This window comes from Fomitopsis serialis (assembly GCF_022376445.1).
Source record: "Fomitopsis serialis strain Sig1Antser10 chromosome Unknown B0H18scaffold_11, whole genome shotgun sequence".
NCBI classification, from domain to species: Eukaryota; Fungi; Basidiomycota; class Agaricomycetes; order Polyporales; family Fomitopsidaceae; genus Fomitopsis; species Fomitopsis serialis.
Window position 1 is genome coordinate 158,752 of NW_025954971.1, and position 15,069 is coordinate 173,820.

General features: G+C 55.3%; 8 protein-coding genes across 8 annotated transcripts; 7 read left to right on the forward strand and 1 right to left on the reverse strand.

The window, feature by feature from the left end:
* Positions 1–1,532: 1,532 nt before the first annotated feature.
* B0H18DRAFT_952371 (D-amino-acid oxidase) lies at positions 1,533–2,980 on the forward strand (the record flags this gene model as incomplete). Its single annotated transcript, XM_048042102.1, has 7 exons — positions 1,533–1,566; positions 1,630–1,748; positions 1,799–1,844; positions 1,905–2,041; positions 2,092–2,490; positions 2,554–2,588; positions 2,650–2,980. The coding sequence occupies 7 exons, from the start codon at positions 1,533–1,535 to the stop codon at positions 2,978–2,980; spliced, it is 1,101 nt and encodes a 366-aa protein (XP_047897094.1).
* Positions 2,981–3,053: 73 nt separating this feature from the next.
* B0H18DRAFT_987160 (NUDIX hydrolase domain-like protein) lies at positions 3,054–4,105 on the reverse strand. Its single transcript, XM_048044823.1, is given in 7 exon segments — positions 3,054–3,323; positions 3,387–3,511; positions 3,564–3,633; positions 3,688–3,728; positions 3,791–3,935; positions 3,949–3,953; positions 4,002–4,105. The coding sequence occupies 5 exon segments, from the start codon at positions 3,932–3,934 to the stop codon at positions 3,080–3,082; spliced, it is 624 nt and encodes a 207-aa protein (XP_047897095.1). The 5' UTR covers position 3,935; positions 3,949–3,953; positions 4,002–4,105; the 3' UTR covers positions 3,054–3,079.
* A 1,593-nt stretch (positions 4,106–5,698) lies between these two features.
* On the forward strand, positions 5,699–6,958 carry B0H18DRAFT_987167 (uncharacterized protein). The gene has a single exon (XM_048044824.1). It carries the CDS (start codon positions 5,751–5,753, stop codon positions 6,801–6,803), a length of 1,053 nt encoding a protein of 350 aa, XP_047897096.1. The 5' UTR covers positions 5,699–5,750; the 3' UTR covers positions 6,804–6,958.
* A 202-nt stretch (positions 6,959–7,160) lies between these two features.
* B0H18DRAFT_987169 (D-amino-acid oxidase) lies at positions 7,161–8,855 on the forward strand. The gene is made up of 8 exons (XM_048044825.1): positions 7,161–7,324; positions 7,381–7,422; positions 7,475–7,603; positions 7,657–7,793; positions 7,855–8,259; positions 8,312–8,346; positions 8,405–8,647; positions 8,703–8,855. The coding sequence occupies exons 3-8, from the start codon at positions 7,522–7,524 to the stop codon at positions 8,779–8,781; spliced, it is 981 nt and encodes a 326-aa protein (XP_047897097.1). The 5' UTR covers positions 7,161–7,324; positions 7,381–7,422; positions 7,475–7,521; the 3' UTR covers positions 8,782–8,855.
* A 686-nt stretch (positions 8,856–9,541) lies between these two features.
* On the forward strand, positions 9,542–10,714 carry B0H18DRAFT_987178 (ribosomal protein S26e). Its single transcript, XM_048044826.1, has 5 exons — positions 9,542–9,607; positions 9,756–9,933; positions 9,992–10,057; positions 10,109–10,528; positions 10,589–10,714. Exons 1-4 carry the CDS (start codon positions 9,605–9,607, stop codon positions 10,246–10,248), a joined length of 387 nt encoding a protein of 128 aa, XP_047897098.1. The 5' UTR covers positions 9,542–9,604; the 3' UTR covers positions 10,249–10,528; positions 10,589–10,714.
* A 479-nt stretch (positions 10,715–11,193) lies between these two features.
* Positions 11,194–12,370, forward strand: B0H18DRAFT_871313 (GroES-like protein; the record flags this gene model as incomplete). The annotated part of the gene is made up of 4 exons (XM_048040158.1): positions 11,194–11,485; positions 11,540–11,653; positions 11,705–12,120; positions 12,173–12,370. The coding sequence occupies 4 exons, from the start codon at positions 11,194–11,196 to the stop codon at positions 12,368–12,370; spliced, it is 1,020 nt and encodes a 339-aa protein (XP_047897099.1).
* Positions 12,321–13,499, forward strand: B0H18DRAFT_51282 (uncharacterized protein). Its single transcript, XM_048038378.1, has 3 exons — positions 12,321–12,427; positions 12,494–12,739; positions 13,305–13,499. Exons 2-3 carry the CDS (start codon positions 12,503–12,505, stop codon positions 13,386–13,388), a joined length of 321 nt encoding a protein of 106 aa, XP_047897100.1. The 5' UTR covers positions 12,321–12,427; positions 12,494–12,502; the 3' UTR covers positions 13,389–13,499.
* On the forward strand, positions 13,390–15,065 carry B0H18DRAFT_51229 (uncharacterized protein). Its single transcript, XM_048038374.1, has 6 exons — positions 13,390–13,471; positions 13,531–13,800; positions 13,861–14,080; positions 14,134–14,366; positions 14,426–14,558; positions 14,612–15,065. The coding sequence occupies exons 2-6, from the start codon at positions 13,610–13,612 to the stop codon at positions 14,831–14,833; spliced, it is 999 nt and encodes a 332-aa protein (XP_047897101.1). The 5' UTR covers positions 13,390–13,471; positions 13,531–13,609; the 3' UTR covers positions 14,834–15,065.
* The last annotated feature ends 4 nt before the right edge of the window (positions 15,066–15,069 follow it).

Here is a 15,069-nt window from a genome sequence, read left to right on the forward strand (position 1 = left end):
TCGCGCTTTCATTAAATCTCCCACTTATTAGGTGCATATACGACGCTTCGCCGCGATGGGCTACCGTTCCTGCTCCTGCCCCCAATTCTACCATATCTTTCCACGGCCGATGCTCGCGCGTGAGTTCAGATGGTGTGTTGGGTGTCGACCTTGAGCTCATTTCTATCAACTTCAGCCCCTCTCCTGTCGCTGTCGGAGGTGGAACTCTACCCGGAGGCAGTCGATCATCGACTGCTAACACTCCTTGAGCTCGCCCACATGGTTGATGCTATCGGTGACGGTGAAGGTCCAGAAGTCTCTCTGCACCTCCTGCAACATGTATCCGACGACCAGCAGCTGATTGACTTCGTCTTCCCGACACATGTACTCGCCAATCCCATCGCCTGTCTAAAACATTCGATGCTTGCTCCCACCAATAGGCAGATCGACCAGTACAACAGCATTGTTCTCAGGCTCAACCACATTGACGAGACAAGCAGGACATACCTTGCGGCCGACTCTCTGAAGGAGGCAGACGACGCCGGCATCGACTCCCCCGACAGCATATCTGACTACGTCGCCCGCCAGAATCCCGCAGGTTTTCCTCCCCACTCGTTGACCGTGAAGGTTAACGCCGTCTAACGCTTGCTGCGCAATTTCTCCCTTGACCGTGGTTTGGTCAAGAACATTTGCGTTGTTGTCATTGCGGTCGGCCCCCGTCTCGTCACAGTCCGCATTCTACGGGGTATTGCAGGTGTCAGTGTCATCGATGAAGAAGACGTCCTCATACCTCAGATCACATTCTCTACCACCCTTTCCTCGGGCCATACACTCCTCCGTCGTCAGTTTCCTCTTGCGCTGCCGCCGGCATATGCAATGACATTCAACAGCTACTTACCAAGGGCTAACTCTTGACGCAGTGGGAGTAGACCTTATGAGACACGTGTTTTCACATGGACAGCTGTACACCGCCCTTTCGCGCATATGTCACCGTGATCACGCAAGAATTTTGCTCAAACACGACGAATCCACTACTATCAATGTCACCTATGACGAACTTCTACTATGATGGTTTATGACTTTAATTACATTGATGTTCACTCAACCGCCGGAGCGTAGCGATGGCGTCCCTTGTCAACAATGATCTGTCGCTGACGCCCACAGCGGCCACGCGTACCGCACCAGTACATAATACCAACTCTACTCTGACCTTCCAGCTCCCGCACTCAAACTGCTCACGCAGAAGGTGTCTTGGTCGGGGCTGACCAGCCTGACGCGTTCATGAGGACGCCTGTACCACAAACTCACAGGCTCAGCTGACCGTGACTCTCGCAACGTAGCGACTCGGACCAGGGGCCTAAGCTCAGACCTAGAAGCCTCCTTATCTGCTGTCCTCCTTTATATAGTCTCGTTCCCCTGCCTTCACTCCTTATATATTCGACATCGATATGCGCAATGCCGAGCTTTGCGCCGGTGACGGGAGCCCGGAGGCAACAGCGATAAGTCTGGGGTCGTGCGCATTCGCTGACACGCTTCCTCTTGACCTCGCCGCCATGAAGACAAAGGAAGTAGTGGTCATTGGAGCTGGTACGTTGACATACGCGTCTCGCGCATTCAGCTGAACCCAGGATGTGCCCCGCGTCTTCGCAGGTGTCGTCGGCCTGACTACGGCGATCACAATCCAGGAGAAAGGAGGCTACAACGTGACGATCATCGCTGAAACATGGCCCAGCGACTCAAAGACGGTGAAATATACGAGTTTCTGGGCGGTATGTCAACCTTATGGTGTTCAGTGACCAAGGTTGACCTGATTTGAAAGGGAGCATCTCAAGGCGTATACAGAGGCCCCGATCAGAATCTGAGAAGTGCGTACTACATATCTGCTCGGGGTATGCTGCACGACTCACTATGTGTCCCTTGTGCAGAGGTTCGGCAGGACACCTTCAAGGTGATGTGGGAGCTGTCCGCACCTGGAGGTCCAGCGGAAGCTTGTTTCCATCGCACGACGGAATACGCCTTCTACCACGATGGCTTAGGCCAATATGCAGACGATATGCCAAACGTGCGTTACGTTCACCTATCTGCGTCAGTTCCCTGCTATAACCATATCAGCTCGAGCGCATTCCGGAGTCCGACCTCCGCCTGGGGGCCAAGGCTGGCTACAGCTTCAGCTCCTACGTGATCGACCCGCCTGTGTACCTCAACTATCTGCTATCCCGCTTCATTGCGCGTGGTGGGCATATCGTTCGAGGGACGGTGCAGCACATCAGCCAGGTCATCGAGGGCGGTGTTGGGATATGGGTGAACGGTAAGCCGTCGGCTGCCCCGGATGCACTCGTCGTATGCAGCGGTCTCGGTGCGAAGACACTTGGCGGAGTGGAGGACGCGGAGGTGTATCCGAACAGAGGCCAGAACGTCATCATTCATGCGCCGTGGGTCAGAGACGCGATGAGTCTCAGCTCGCCTGAACCGACGATTGATACGTACATCTTCCCCCGACGAAACGGTGATGTGAGCGTTCGTCGTTCGACACCCTGAGAGCACATAGTGATCGTGAACCGTCATGCCGCATAGGTCGTACTAGGCACCGTGCGAGTGCCGAATGACTGGTAAGCATCGCAACGCGGCAATAACAAAGGTGGTCGAACTAGCTCACCTTATAACATTCAGGTACCCAGTGAGTCGCCCGGAGACGACGACACAGATCCTCGAGCGCTGCCTGGCCTTGTGCCCCGAGCTCGCCCCTTTAGAGATCAGAGCGCAGCGGACACCTACCGTTGACGATCTTCGCCCTCTCATTGTGGAAGTGACGTGTGGCTTACGGCCCATGCGTATCGGTGGCATCCGGATGGAGGTGAACCAGATTGATGGACGAGAGAGCGGAAGCACGATCCCTATGCTCCTGAACTACGGGTATGGCCCAAGTGGCTATGAGCCTAGTTGGGGGAGCGCGCATGCGGCACTGGGGATGTTGGAACACGCGTTGGCTAGCGTTGCATGAAGAAGTATGTATATCAAATCATCTAGACGTACTTCAGCACTGTGGGCAGCAAGGGAAATATATCAAGCAATCGCCGAGGCGATGTCTACGAGAGAATTGCTAATACTTCAACGCAAACCACCATTTCTGTAGACGACCATCTGTCCCGAAGTCTGCGCGTCCGATGAAATGGCGACCGGAAAGGAAAGCTGGCAACCACACTGCATCGTCCTCCCACATCTCGTCGTACGGGATGAACCGTAGCCCGGACGTTCCATCGACTTGTCTCGGGTTCTGGATGATATGATGGTGTCGGGCATCTGTGTCTGGGATAGCGAACCATTCAGGACGCATCTCTTCGGACCTATCCAAGGAGTTTAACGTCGTCTCTGGACGACCAGACGAGCAACGAGAGACTACTGCTTACTCTGTAATATTGCCGTCAAAGTCTTCGGCATAATAGACCTCGATGCGAGCGGCTTCGGCGATTTCAGGGCTCATGAAGAACAGCGTGCCTCGGTGCTCGAGTTTGGCTGTTATCCCAGCTTCCTCCTGTGCACAGACATCGTAAGTATAGTCGCGATTTGCGAGACACTGCACTTTCCTTGAGCTCCCGCACTGCTGCCTCAGCGGGCGTTTCTCCGGGATCTACCTTCCCACCAAAGCCATTGTACCTTGGCGCGGACAGTGAGTAGCGTACGAGAAGTGCGAGCAAGGCCGCAACCTACAGTCCTTTTCCAAGGCCCCGCTTCTTGAAGCCGAGCAGGAGCTGTTTGTGCAATTGTCAACACTGTTTGGACGCCGTAATAAAGCCCTTGCCACCTCACCGACCTTACTATCCTGCCTCACGAATGCGTTCGTGTAGAGCTTTGCCTTTTTGAAGGGCATCCAACCCATGGACCCCGACTCGGCCAAGACAGAGAGTCGACCATCCGCGTGAAGCCCAGGTGGCACGTCGGTTGCACCTGAAGCCATGATGACGAACGAGGGCTCACTGGAGCTCGTCAGTCAATATCCCGCGATTGCACGAATATATCCCTGCCTGAGGTCTCGCAGCAGGCGAAGGCCAGCACTTGCCGCCAATCGGAGTGGCTGCGCGCTTCAGCGACCACACTTTGGGAGACGCCGTGGACGTGGCAACTACAAATTGCCAAATCGGGAACAAGGTCGCGCACACGCGTTTGATCCGCGTGTGGCTGCACTGTGGTCCATCAATCTGAGATGTGGCTCAGTCCCATTGTTCTCGTCCCAACGTCGCACGCCTCGACTCAGACTGTCCCATATTGGGCAAATTGTGCGTACACTGACAATATTTCGGACTTGGATCTGCGCAAAAGGCGCGAGACAACCTACCGATTAGGAAAGGTGAACCATTTCGGCCAGCAACGACAATGCTAACCCCAGATAATAATGAAACAGGTGTGTTCTGTGGCCAACAGACATCGTGGCTATCTGAGCTGGATATAAAGCGGACACGTCTTCGCCCACTGCGTAAGCCAACCCTCATCTTCTCCAGATGTCGTCCTCACCTGAGCCCGGGCCCAGCCTTGCTGAATCTCGTCGTGCTACATCACCTCCCGGTACAACAGCTGAAGGCTCGCAAGTCGCGCGCAGTTCTCGTGGCTGTCCACTGTCCTGATTGTCGTGTCAGGGAACCATCGAGTCCCTCCGCCACACGGGAATCGTCGATAGAATCAACGTAAGTTGTATCGCTCTCTCGGTGAGGGTCATCTCGGTTAACGCTATACACAGAGAAGCTTCGACTCTCCCGACCCCATCGGGTCCAAGTACCGAAACATCGTAAGCGACTTCGTGATGTTATTGTGGCTATTTTCGCTCAAGCCTGGTATTCCCAAGACCATCCGCTCGTCTTTCTACCCCCAAGCGCACACAACCTCCCTCAGACACCGACAGCACTCCCGTTCACGGCAACTCGTCCGCTCTCACTAATCTGACCGTTAACAAAGTGACCAGAAAAGACAACACCGGGGCTCAGCTTCCACCCTTCGCTTGAGAGATGAGGTCGACAACGGTGGAGATGAAGTTTGAGGAATTCTTGGCGCGCTACATGCCGGTACTTGACCTTCCGTCGACGTTCGCGCCCAAGATACCCGACTTTGACAAGGATAAACTTATGGGAAAGGAGAACGATGTCTGCATCGAACTGGTACGTACGACCGTTGTCTCGACGCAAGGCCATTGCTCACCTTACTCTCGTGAACAGTGCAGAGTTGTTCAGAAGATATTTAACAACCGTCACGAAGGCGAGAAGTTGGTTGCGAAGAACACGTGTGACAACCCAGACCCCAGCGATCACAACGACTACGCGCAGCAATCCAGAGTCGATGTCTCATTCTACCCGGCGGGCGGCCGTGCTGAGGATGACTACCGGCTTACGGGAAGCAAAAACTTGGCGCAGTTTCGGGCGTCCACTCGCTGGGCTTGGATCTCCTTGCTGGTAGAGATCAAAACGGAGCACGACAAATGCGCGTTCGATTTCGTCAACAAGGACGGCAGGAAGAAATGTGGTGACTCTGAGGAGCCTCACGACAACGAAGGCAATGACGGCGTCGCCGAGCACCACGATGACCCTGCGGAGCTCAGGGCTGCAGACAAGGGAAAGGCAAGGGCGAACACGGGCGGTGGAGGCGGCAGGGGTAGAGGCAGGGGGAGGGGAAGGGGACGAAGACGAGGACGGGGTAGGGGCAAGGGCAGGGGAAAGACAACCGGGGGCAAGGGCAAGGGCAAGGCGACCGACACCCGTGACGACTCTGATGTCGAGGATTCTCCGATGACACCGGTCAACGAGACCGCGCCGCTCGAGGAGTCGACCAGCAAACAGAATACAACGCCGCCGGTACCGCAGCCGTTTCTTCCCTCTGGGTCGGGCGCGAATGAGGCCCTAGCACAGATGGCGGAGTACGTCGCGAAGATCTTTCGGAGGCAGCACCGGCTGCATGTCTTCGCGCTCTTCATCTACAAGGGCCAGGCTCGTGTCGTTCGCTGGGACCGCGCCGGTGCCATCGTCTCTACGCCGATCGACTTCGCAGAGGACCCGTCTCTGCTCCACCTGGTCATCTGGCGGTACGCGAGTATGAACCAAGAGCAGCGCGGCTTCGACCCTAGCGTGGTCCTGGCCACCGAGGAAGACATCGCACATATGCGGAATTGCAGCACACCGTATCCGAGTGGGTGGATTGACGACTGCCGCAACGCTGCCGTCGATCAGCCTGGATGGCCTATGTACAGGATCAACATGCGGGCCCAGGACCACATAGATCAGACGAACCTCCAGCCGCTCGTTGATTCCATGCGGAAAGAGTCCTCGCCATCGTACCCGCTGAACGAGAAGATCAGTTTCATTGTCGGCAAGCGATACTTCGCCACTGACTCGCCGACTGGGTGGGGTACTAACTACGAAGCCGTCGACCCTCTCCCCAACTTGAAGGCTCAACCGAAGCAACGCCGAGAGCCGATGATGGACGTAAAAGCGACTTTGCCAGTCGGCATAGAAGATGAAATGGAACAGCTTGAAGCACCCTCAGTGAAGGCATCTGCAACGCTCGCAAATCACAACAAGATAATCTATGTTTTCCTCAAAACACTTCAGCAGCCCCTGGAGGATTGGGAAGATGTCGTCGGCACACCGGATCAATTCCAGAGTCCTGCGTTCAAGGACTCCGTCGTGTACCAGCATGGTATTCAGCGATCCAAGATGAAGTCGTCGGGCTCGAAGCGAACGTTGGAAGGCGAACCAGCGGATTTGGAAAAACCCGGCCCTTCGAAGAGATCTAGACGTGGGACGACTGGGCTGCAGTCACTGCCGGAAGGGAAGACTGGCTAGACGCACGACGGGGTCGAGTTATATCGTCTCCAAAGTATGTCTGTCTGGTCTGTGATTGACTTTGATTCGGATGTGATACTGTGTTGTATGTTTGGTCATATTGTATTGTTCGCCATTGTCTACGTCTATTGGTCGGGCTACCATCCGAGTCTGACTCTGAGGACGCGGACGATTAGCGTCACATTCAACTATACGTTGTAAGTGCCTGCAGACCAACTGCTCAAATGCGATGGTCGTGGTCTCCTCGTCCACCACTCACACCGTAGTCACGGACAATGGATTTGATTCACCTTTCCGATGATTGATGACGTCCGACAGGCGTCCGATCCGGAGTAGACGCTGACACTCTTGCGTCAGTTCGCGACTTTCCGCTAGCGTAGGTACGTATATAGACTGCATGGAGACGTCGGTCAACATCGGTTTTACCTCCCACGAGAATACTACATTACCGCACGCAACAACGTAACTTACAGACATGCTGCAACAGCAACTTGCGAAGAACGTCGTCGTCCTGGGAGCCGGTACGGTGACCTGATCTACCATAGAAATTGTGCTAATAATGATGGGCCTACGACAGGCGTCGCTGGACTGACAACGGCACTGAAGCTCCAGGTTAGAGGTGGCTACCAGGTCTCCTTGATTTCCGCAGTCCTCCCAACAGACTACCCCAGGAAAGCGGAGTACTCTAGTCCATGGGCGGTGAGCATAGTGCGCGTGCATGGGGCACCGTCGCCTGCCTAACGGGAACCACAAGGGTGCGCACCATATGCTATACACCGGACGAGATGCAAGAGAGAAGGGTGGGGGCGTCATCTTAACCACCGAACGTCAATGTCTGATCACTGTAACACAGAAATCGAAGCGGAGACCTTCAATACCATGTGGGAGCTCTCCGCGCCAGGGGGCGTTGCCGAGCACTGTTTCCGCCGCATCAAAGAGACGGAGTATTATCGCAACGAAGTCGAGCTCCAGGTCAACTGGATGCCGGACGTACGTTCACAACTTGCTCGCCTAGAAGTCATGCCGCACTGAGTCTCTTTCCTACGTGCAGCTACAGCCCGTCGCGGAGAACTTGCTGATCCCGGAGGCCAAATGCGGTTATTCATACACGACCTATAGTGTCGATCCCGTGCTCTACATCAACTACCTCCTTTCGCGCCTGCTGGCTAGCGGCGGTACGGTCATCCGCGGCGATGTCAAGCACATCAGTCAAGTTATTGAGGGTGGCGTCGACCTGTTCACTCGCGGACGTGCAGCGACGACGCCTATCGATGCGTTGGTGGTGTGTCCCGGAGTCGGGGCCCGGACGCTCGGAGGCATCGAGGACGAGGCGGTGTATCCTAGCAGGGGCCAAGTAGTTATACTGAACGCACCGTGGATTACGCAGGCGATCAGGTTGAGCGATTCAACTGGGGCTGGCGCCCAGACGTATGTGGTGCCACGGAGAGATGGGACGGTGAGTCAAGTAGGCTAGCCAGCTAAATTCTCATGATGAAAAACTGGAGTAGGTCGCGCTGGGGAGTACAAAAGAAGCCGGTGATTGGTAAGTCAGTTACCGACTGACAGAGAGAACAGACCTACGATGTCGCCTTTCGATACAGGTATCCCGCGGCTCGTCCAAGGACCACAGACGACATCCTTCGCCGTTGTCTTGCTTTATGCCCGGAACTTGCTCCACTGGAAGTCCGAGCACAGCGTGCCGGTACGACTGACGACCTTCGTCCACTTATCGTCGAGACTGGTTGTGGCCTCCGACCTGCAAGAAAGGGTGGCATGCGCCTCGAGTACGAATGGGTCAATGCAGGAAAAGATGGCAGGAAGATACCGCTCGTATATAACTACGGGTATGCGTGCCTTTACCTCTCGAATGACTCCGCCGTGACAAACGTCGTTCTTTAGGCACGCAGGCGTTGGCTTTGAGATGTCATGGGGGTGCGCTGCGGCCGTGCTCAAGATGTTAGAAAACGTCAAGGCCTGAGCTATGGATTGAGGTGTATGCTGTAGAAAGTGTTGACGGCGTAGTCGGACCGAAATCGAAAGCCTTTCATGAACCTTGAATACAGTGAATCAAGGTTGCTGATGCCACCACATAGCTGAGGTGAGCGCAACAACAATTCAAACGTTTTCAGGCCGTACAGGACGCGAGAGACGGTAGACGACCGGGACATAACGGTAGATACAAGTGTCGCACCTCTAGGAGATCCCCGACCGCGTCAAGCAGTGCCGATGAACGTCAAGACCGCGAGACAAACGTGATGCCTCGTCGTAAATCTGGCGACACTCGGCGCGAGTAGTGTATTTCTGAATCTGGACTACAGATTCTACAGCGCATGGCGTTAGCCATCTGTTCAGAGTCCGTGAGGATCACATCCTCACCAGTGTTGCTATCCATATCAGTCCAACCACAGATATTCACGCATTTTTCATCCATCCGAGAAGAGACTCACTCCAATAGCGCAGTGTTCGCCCGCCCAGTAATATCGAATAGATGGTTTGGTGTCGCAGTCTGGAGCCGTCCTAGCAAATGTGGTTGTTCCGGAGCATGATAATGTGTTCTGTAAGTAGTCGCTCTTGTTAGGCATAAGAATGTACGTCGAGAACCCTTGGAAGGTCCAGTAGCAAGCAGTCAATGGGTGAATTGCGAGCGCTAAGTTGCTCAGACCTGGACACACGCGCTTACTGGGATCACGTGGACCGTTAAGGGTAGGCCGTGGCTGAATGGCAAGTTTGAGAGGCGACAGCGCCGAACACATCGTTGTCGTCGGGTCCCACCACATCCACCTCAAGACACCCGATTCAAGATGGTGAGTATCGCTGTAGGCTGGAGCCATGTTCCGACGTGCAGTAGAAGATCCAGAAATCATCGCAGGATGGGATGGATGGCGGCACTGCATCTCGGATGACGACTCAGCCCGAGTTGAAGCACATGGATTCTGACTGCGTGTTTTCTAGACTAAGAAGAGAAGAAATAACGGCCGCAACAAGAAGGGACGTGGCCACGTCAACTTCGTTCGCTGCTCGAACTGCTCGCGATGCGTGGGCAAGGACAAGGCGATCAAGCGCTTCACAGTGCGCAACATGGTGGAGAGTGCTGCTGTCCGGGACATCAGCGATGCGAGCGTTTACTCTGGTGCGTGGTGTACACCCCCTGCTACCTAGATTGGTGTTCACGCTATCATTCTACACAGAGTACGTTATCCCCAAGCTGTACATCAAAATTGCCTACTGCGTCTCATGCGCTATCCACTCGCACGGTACGTCCGTCTTACACGGCCTCGTATCGACTTATCCATAACCGATTGTAGTCGTCCGTGTCCGCTCCCGCGAGGGCCGTCGCAACCGTGCACCCCCGCCCCGTGTACGGTGGAAGGATGGCAAAAAGGTCAACCCCGCTGTCGCCGCGGCCGAGGACGCCAAGGCGGCTCAGGCCCGCGCTGCTGCATAGGCTACGTATGTGCGGACAATATCATGTTTTCTCCGCCGCATCCGTCTTGCATCCACCTCATGCTGTCACCAAATCCGATTGACACTCCCAGCCTGTACCACTACGCAGAGCGCGATGTACTGCCCCCTATTTGAGAGAATGGATGCACTTGGGTGTTGTCCTGCCCTTTCATCTCACGTGAGGACCGTTACAGAGGACTCCAGATCATGCACGAAGACCAGAAGCTTGATCCGCACCTTCTAGGACCCCTAGCCTTCGCGCGCATCTACCTGACAGCCTGGTATGCCCTGCTACTATTTGCGAAATTAGCACCTACTTAGTGATCGCCCGGTGCACCCAGTTAGCCTCTTGAAGGGTTGGTGCCGTGTTGAGTCCTTTGTTGGTCACGTCCCTTACACATGAATACCTGGGCTACTGGCGTGTTGTCTGGATCCTCCGGCGGACACACGAACTATATTGTTTGGACATCTCGCCGGCCTTTTCCCGCGATGATGGTTTGCAACTGTTGTCGGGGCGAAATCAACGCAACCCCCATCCGGAGCGCACAGTATCGTCTTGATTCGTTGCTCAATTCCTTGCTGGTGCACCACTGACTGTAGGGCCTTGGTAGGGGCCGTCGTTCCCCTTACTGTACTTAAGCCTGCCATGATTCGTGAAGCGCGCTCAAATTTCCAGGTGAGCTCAGGTGGCTAGGTCACGATATGGATTGCTTTGGAGCGCCCCGCTCCGCTGCGTCTGGACTGACGTCTGGCCGTGGGGCGGGTTTGGAACGAACGGCTTGCATTAGCGCGTCAGTGAGTCACATCTGTCCGCCGTTTGTCCGTTTTATCTCTGTTTATCCGCGCATCATCTACTGCGCTCGCGCGTTACTTATATTGACACGTCGCCGTGAGATTCGGCCCTTCTATGCTTAGGTGGCTTTCTTCTCCATCTGCACCACACAAGATGAGAGCAGTGGTATGTCCTCGTGCGCCCATCGCGCCCTCCGAGCTCGTCTACACGACCGACCATCCAGAGCCGGCATCGAAGGAAGGCCATGTCCTGATCCGCGTTAAGGCGTACGGCCTGAACCGTTCGGAGCTCTTCACGAGGCAGGGCCACTCACCTGGGATCCAGTTCCCGAGAGTGTTGGGTATCGAGTGCGTCGGTATTGTGAAGAATGCGGGGGGCGGCTCGAAGTGGAAGGAGGGTGATGTCGTCGCTGCGTGTATGGGTGGCATGGGCCGTCAGTTCGATGGTGGGTCTGTCCATGATCTGCGTCCTGCGGATTACTGATATTGGGGATCGTTAGGTGGCTACGCGGAGTATGCCTTGATCCCACATACGTCCGTATCTCCCCCGATCAAGCTGCCGGAGCAGATGGGCTGGGCCGAGTTCGCAGCCATCCCAGAGACGTACCTCACAGGTGAGCATCCGTTCAAAGCATCCTGACGACCGGCTGTCTGACTCGGACAAGCCTGGGGCACGCTCAGCGAGTCGCTCAAGCTGCAGAGCACGGACACGCTGCTGATCCGCGGCGGCACGACGAGCGTCGGGCTCGCCTGCGCGGCGCTCGCGAAGTCGTCGCTCTTTGCACCGGACATCAAGCCGACCGTGGTCGCGACGACGCGGAGCGCCGCCAAGAAGGCCGCGATGACAGCCGCGGGCGTGGACGTCGTCCTGGTCGACAGGGACAACTCGATATGCGCGCAGGTGAAGGCGGCGACGGCGGGCAGGGGCGCGCAGAAGTGCGTCGAGCTCGTGGGCGGGACGACCCTCTCGGACTCGTGCAAGAGCCTTGCAGACGATGGCGTCGTCTCGATGATCGGGTGCGTCTCGGGCGAGTGGACGGTGAAGGAGTTCGACCCGATGACGGCGCTGTCACCGTGGAAGGTGCGCTTGGTGATCATTATGTATGGAACACTGTCTGATGGAGCTTCTGCAGCGCCTCACTGTGTGCTCGTCACACCACCTTGATATCTCGAAAGCACCGCTGCAGTGGATCGTCGACGCGATCGCCTTTGGCGAGCTGAATTCGAGCGTGGACAAGGTGTTCAAGATGGAGGAGACGGCGAAGGCGCATGAGTACATGGAGGCGAACAAGGCCGCCGGGAAGGTTGTCTGTCTCGTCGACTCTGAGTAGCTCCGCCCAAGCGTTCGACGTGCCGTGTTAACGAGAGCCGACGGTTACTACGCATTGGCACGTACTGCATTCGATGTACTTATAGGCAATCGTGACTCACGAGATGTAACAACAACACAACAGCAACTGTGCATGCTGCGAACGTGCAGAATGAAAAGACGTCTACGTGCCCGTTCATGTGTCCGATTTTGTTCCCTGTCATTGTCAGATTGCACATCGGTGCCTTCAACTGTACTCCGAGGGAAGCGCCGAGCGATCTGGGCGGCTATGTACGAATGCTGTCGCGCGACGCGAGCCTCGGTCCTCCCATGCCAGTTAACCTCTGCTTCCATGACAGTTTTCAACCCACACGCACATACGCACACAGTGGTGAGTACCACATACGAGCCTTGTACCGCGCAAGCATTTGGGCTCAGGCAAACAAAGCTGCGACCCAGTTCTCCTCGGAAAGCCTAGTAAGACTTACACAGGGTGGAAATGTTGCGCTGAAGTTTTTATGCCGCACAGTCCCTGCATCCTAGTAATGTGCCTGTCCACTACGATGTTTCCTATGAGTCACCGGCTTTCCACGAGACGGCTGCACAAGCCGTCGGCCAAGGTAGGGCCGATCCTCGTTGCCTGCGTATAGGTTTCCTAGTGTATGAAGAGCAGCTGCGCCACACTTTACATGCTTTACTCAACTGTTGCTAGCCTATTCGCACTCAGTGCTGCGGCTGTGCGCGCAGGTATATGCCGCCGACCTAGACTGCATCGTGTCGGTGAGTTGTATCCGCGTGGAATGTGTGCGCCGAGAAGGTGGATCGTGAGACGGTCATTGGATGGGCATCTCTATCTCCGTGCAGCGTGTCCGTAATCGGCGGTTCTTAGTTGTTATTAGTGGTCAAGTGAAGGACACATGAACTGCGTAATCTGTTTCTTATACAGTTTACTACAGGCAACAGAGCACTTTTGCGGCGAAGAAAACGACACAACTTCAAGTGCAGTCGGACACGAAATGCAGATGCGAACTCTATCGTGACGTGCAGCGCGAGTTACAGTAATCGGGAGGGAGCATACCGAGAATATCGCAGAACAGTGCACATGTCAGCGCTAGACATCCAGGTATGGACTTGCAGTGGACGTTGGTGGCCCATCTGACGTGGGATTCCCGTATCATCAAGGTATATGCTTCGCTCTCGCAGTCGACCGCTATAACTGGAGCAGCGTGTGTGCCTGCTGGCCAGCCGACTTTCCTCTTTCATGTCTGCAGTTCCTCCTACCTTGCATTTCCCCGCGCCCATTGGTGGTGTTCCTTCCCATGATGATTTCCCTCCTTCACTGTTATTCGAGATCCTGTATGTGATGTTGATTCCTCTCATCGTATTCAGATTTGCTTCCAGGGCTTCGCGTACCATGGCCATCATCAATATCGTAGCGACGACTACGGAGCGGTGCGTGGACGGAATACAGTCATCTATCCTGCAACCGCTGAACGCGCGATGTCTTGACAGCGTCGTCAGCTTTGCTCTCCGCATGGCGGAGGCTAACAATCCGGCCCTTCGGATGACGAAGCTCTTCGTCGATTGGCTCCAGGGCGCATACATCGCGACGTTCATTTCCATAGGAAATGACATCGTGCACATCGGCCGCGCGTACCTCGTCAGTACGACGCTCGGCGCAGAGCCAGAAATGTTGGCGATGACATCGCGGCTCCCGACGATAATGTGCAGGGTATGTGCACCATCCAGCGGACGTTAGGACTCGACTCGATGGAGCTAGAGCAGCCTGGTGGCAGCAGTGCCGTAGAGACGAAGGCGCCTTCAAAGCAGGAAGAAGTGGACATTGCGAGCATAAGCATTCTTCCTGACGAACCTGGGAGGCGACGCCGCATCCGGGTTGTCTGCACTGCCATAGCAATAATTCTCGTCGTCGGCGGGCTCACGGCGCCAGTGGAGAGCGCCATGTATTACACATCGATGACGGATCCATCCAAAGTGAAGCCTACCCAACTGGTCAGGTACGTGCCCGCGTAGAACCTCCGCTTTTCTCGGTGGTCATTGAGAACCATGTCGTCAGAGTCATCGGAACAATCCTCGGGTTAATTGGCCTGCAGTCTATGAACATCTTCATGCTCCACGCTTGGATGACACGCCCAAGACGAGTGCAATTTCAGCGCATCCTTTACCTCTGTTGTATCTGTTGCATCCTTGTGAGTGACTCTCGGTAGGCATTGCACATTGCCTTACTGACTTCGCCTCACAGACGATCACTGCCGTGTACCGTCTCGCGGTTATGCCGAGCACGACCACCTCTTTGCTGCCCAGTGCCCCGGACCCGCTCAATGGCCCTATAGCCAAGGCTCTGTTTTACGTGTTCCACATCGTCCCGGAGTGGCTCGCGGCTGTTTTGGTGCTCTGTATCAATGTCAGAGTGGTCTATAACACCGGGTTCGGAGGCGACTTGCGTGTTAAAGACAAGATGTGATTTGGGAGAAACGACGTGCTAGGTTAGAATGAACGAGTAGAGCGGAGGGCATTGATTGTACTTGCATCTTGGCTCGGACATGTCGTTTGTGGTGTATTATCAGGAACAGCCGGCTCTTAGACCACGCCTGCAGGACATCACACTGATGAAGGTAGCATAGCATGCAGCAAATACTCACATTCAACCTCCTGAATACTTCCACGAATGTGCATGTTTTTGCTGCCCACTCAAGATCC

Coding starts and splice junctions, on each gene's coding strand:
- B0H18DRAFT_51229 (XM_048038374.1), top strand. CDS start 13,610: ATGTCTGCAGTTCCTCCTACCTTGCATTTCCCCGCGCCCATTGGTGGT. Junction 13,801..13,860: donor GTAGCGACGACTACGGAGCG/GTGCGTGGACGG, acceptor ATGTCTTGACAG/CGTCGTCAGCTTTGCTCTCC. Junction 14,367..14,425: donor AAGCCTACCCAACTGGTCAG/GTACGTGCCCGC, acceptor CCATGTCGTCAG/AGTCATCGGAACAATCCTCG.
- B0H18DRAFT_51282 (XM_048038378.1), top strand. CDS start 12,503: ATGCTGCGAACGTGCAGAATGAAAAGACGTCTACGTGCCCGTTCATGT. Junction 12,740..13,304: donor ACGCACATACGCACACAGTG/GTGAGTACCACA, acceptor AGTTTACTACAG/GCAACAGAGCACTTTTGCGG.
- B0H18DRAFT_987169 (XM_048044825.1), top strand. CDS start 7,522: ATGGGGCACCGTCGCCTGCCTAACGGGAACCACAAGGGTGCGCACCAT. Junction 8,347..8,404: donor ACAAAAGAAGCCGGTGATTG/GTAAGTCAGTTA, acceptor CTTTCGATACAG/GTATCCCGCGGCTCGTCCAA. Junction 8,648..8,702: donor CCGCTCGTATATAACTACGG/GTATGCGTGCCT, acceptor GTCGTTCTTTAG/GCACGCAGGCGTTGGCTTTG.
- B0H18DRAFT_987160 (XM_048044823.1), bottom strand. CDS start 3,934: ATGGCTTCAGGTGCAACCGACGTGCCACCTGGGCTTCACGCGGATGGT. Junction 3,729..3,790: donor TCGTGAGGCAGGATAGTAAG/GTCGGTGAGGTG, acceptor TTGCACAAACAG/CTCCTGCTCGGCTTCAAGAA. Junction 3,324..3,386: donor TTTGACGGCAATATTACAGA/GTAAGCAGTAGT, acceptor CTCCTTGGATAG/GTCCGAAGAGATGCGTCCTG.
- B0H18DRAFT_987178 (XM_048044826.1), top strand. Junction 9,934..9,991: donor CGATGCGAGCGTTTACTCTG/GTGCGTGGTGTA, acceptor CATTCTACACAG/AGTACGTTATCCCCAAGCTG. Junction 10,058..10,108: donor ATGCGCTATCCACTCGCACG/GTACGTCCGTCT, acceptor AACCGATTGTAG/TCGTCCGTGTCCGCTCCCGC.
- B0H18DRAFT_987167 (XM_048044824.1), top strand. CDS start 5,751: ATGACACCGGTCAACGAGACCGCGCCGCTCGAGGAGTCGACCAGCAAA.